We start from the raw sequence: 1,769 nt of genomic DNA on the forward strand, positions 1-1,769 counted from the left end.
AATCTTTCGTTACATCGTCATGCGGGCCCGTGGTTTCAAGTACGCGCCCGCCGGGTGGTCGTCAACAAGTGGCAATGCTCCTGTGCCTATGAGCATCAAGAAGCCACAGTACACATCCGAGTCTGCTTTCCTTACTCCCTCTCACGTCTTCGGCCTACCCTATACCCAGCTCCTTCCTCCGACAGTGTTACAAACCTCGATCAATGCAAGTCGAGCACAGCGGTACCCTCATCCCCGGCAAGAACTGGTTCGGTAAGGTTACGGCCCTGAGTTGGAGTCCACAAGCTGACAGAATGGCGGTCGTTGGGATGGATGGCAAAGTAGCCACCAAAGATGTCCAGCAGGACGTATAAACAGGAAATGTATGCTATGCATCATCGTGTAGGTGCATTTGTTGAACGAACTAGGTGAAGTAAAGGACACATTTCCAACCAAGCCACATGACAAGGAGAACATGAGGTTGGTGCCTGAGTAATGATACTTTGAGAGTAAATGATTGCAGGTATATGGTTACCTGCATGAGCTTCTCACCGGATGGCACTCGTGTGGCGGTAGGGCAGAGTGACAGCATCGTGTATGTGTATAAGATTGGAATCAACTGGGGGGATAAGAAGAGTATCTGCAACAAGTGGCCACAGCCGTCGCCTGTGACGTGCATTGCATGGCCATCCTCACAATCGACACAACTAGTCGTGGGACTAGCTGATGGCCGCTTGCGGTTGGCTAATTGTCGAAACCAGAAATGTTCCAATATCTACCACGACCAAGCACCTGTCGTATCGCTTTGCCAGAGTCTCGACGGCTATAGTGTTGCTGCAGCACATGTTGATGGAAGCTTATTCCGCTACACTTTCGAGTCTGAAGGGACGGGTGTCCCCCAGATATCCCAACTAGTGAAACCTTCTAGTATATGCTCAGTGACCGCAGTCTCATGGGGCCTATGTTCGCTTGTCATGATTGGAACAGACCATTCGCTGAGATTCTTCGATAGTGATGATGGTCGTGAGATTGGCACGTTTGATTACTCTGGTCATCCATCGCTTGGGAAAGGTGAGGGCACCTATCCATTACAAGTCTGTTGCAGTCAGAGAGTAACCTCCTTGTCGTCGTCGTTACCTCAGGCCAGCTCGGTTGTTGTGCATTCAATCCCCCTGGGGACACTCTAGCTGTCGGAGGCCAGGGTGTCATCGCACTATTCAGTCGTAGTCTCACTGACACACAAGACTGGTCCGAGGTAGCGTCTACCTGCTGCCACAGCGCAACATCGACGCTGAACATTGTGTTTTCTTCGGGTATGCATTATCGGTCCTATACCCGGACTGCACACTCTGACCTGTCTGTCTTGGCGACCTGATGGGGCCAAGCTATACGTTGGGAATCTCTCAGGAGAGGTCGATCAATTTGATGTTTGCTGGAAGAGGATACTGTAGGGAGCTTCTTCAACTCCTTGTGAGCTCCAATCCATACCTTAGTTATCGGGGAGAGTGGGAGCTACTCTACACCTCGCCTTCTCAAGTGACCGTGAGGAGGAGAACTGATGCTGCTAGGAGTGAACTGCATGAGCTCTTTTAATCGTTCTTAATCCGATATCCGCTCAGGCAGCGGCATGCAATCCCCTACTCCTATAGTATTCAAGAGTAGCACTGGAAGTGAGATAACCAAAGTTACTATACATCATGTAATGGTGGACCAGGACTGCAACATCGTACCTTCAAACAATCCTTTAGACCAGTTCATTGTGGCATTTACACGAGATACTCTACTCCTAG

At 50.1% G+C, this 1,769-nt stretch overlaps 1 protein-coding gene across 1 annotated transcript; it reads left to right on the forward strand.

Annotated features, from left to right (window-relative positions):
- Positions 1-203: 203 nt before the first annotated feature.
- On the forward strand, positions 204-1,538 carry Pmar_PMAR026144 (conserved hypothetical protein; the record flags this gene model as incomplete). The annotated part of the gene is made up of 5 exons (XM_002783888.1): positions 204-320; positions 386-459; positions 503-1,050; positions 1,122-1,234; positions 1,473-1,538. The coding sequence occupies 5 exons, from the start codon at positions 204-206 to the stop codon at positions 1,536-1,538; spliced, it is 918 nt and encodes a 305-aa protein (XP_002783934.1).
- Positions 1,539-1,769: the final 231 nt, after the last annotated feature.

The sequence above is a fragment of the Perkinsus marinus genome (genome assembly GCF_000006405.1).
Source record: "Perkinsus marinus ATCC 50983 genomic scaffold scf_1104296935550, whole genome shotgun sequence".
In the NCBI taxonomy this organism is placed as follows: domain Eukaryota; phylum Perkinsozoa; order Perkinsida; family Perkinsidae; genus Perkinsus; species Perkinsus marinus.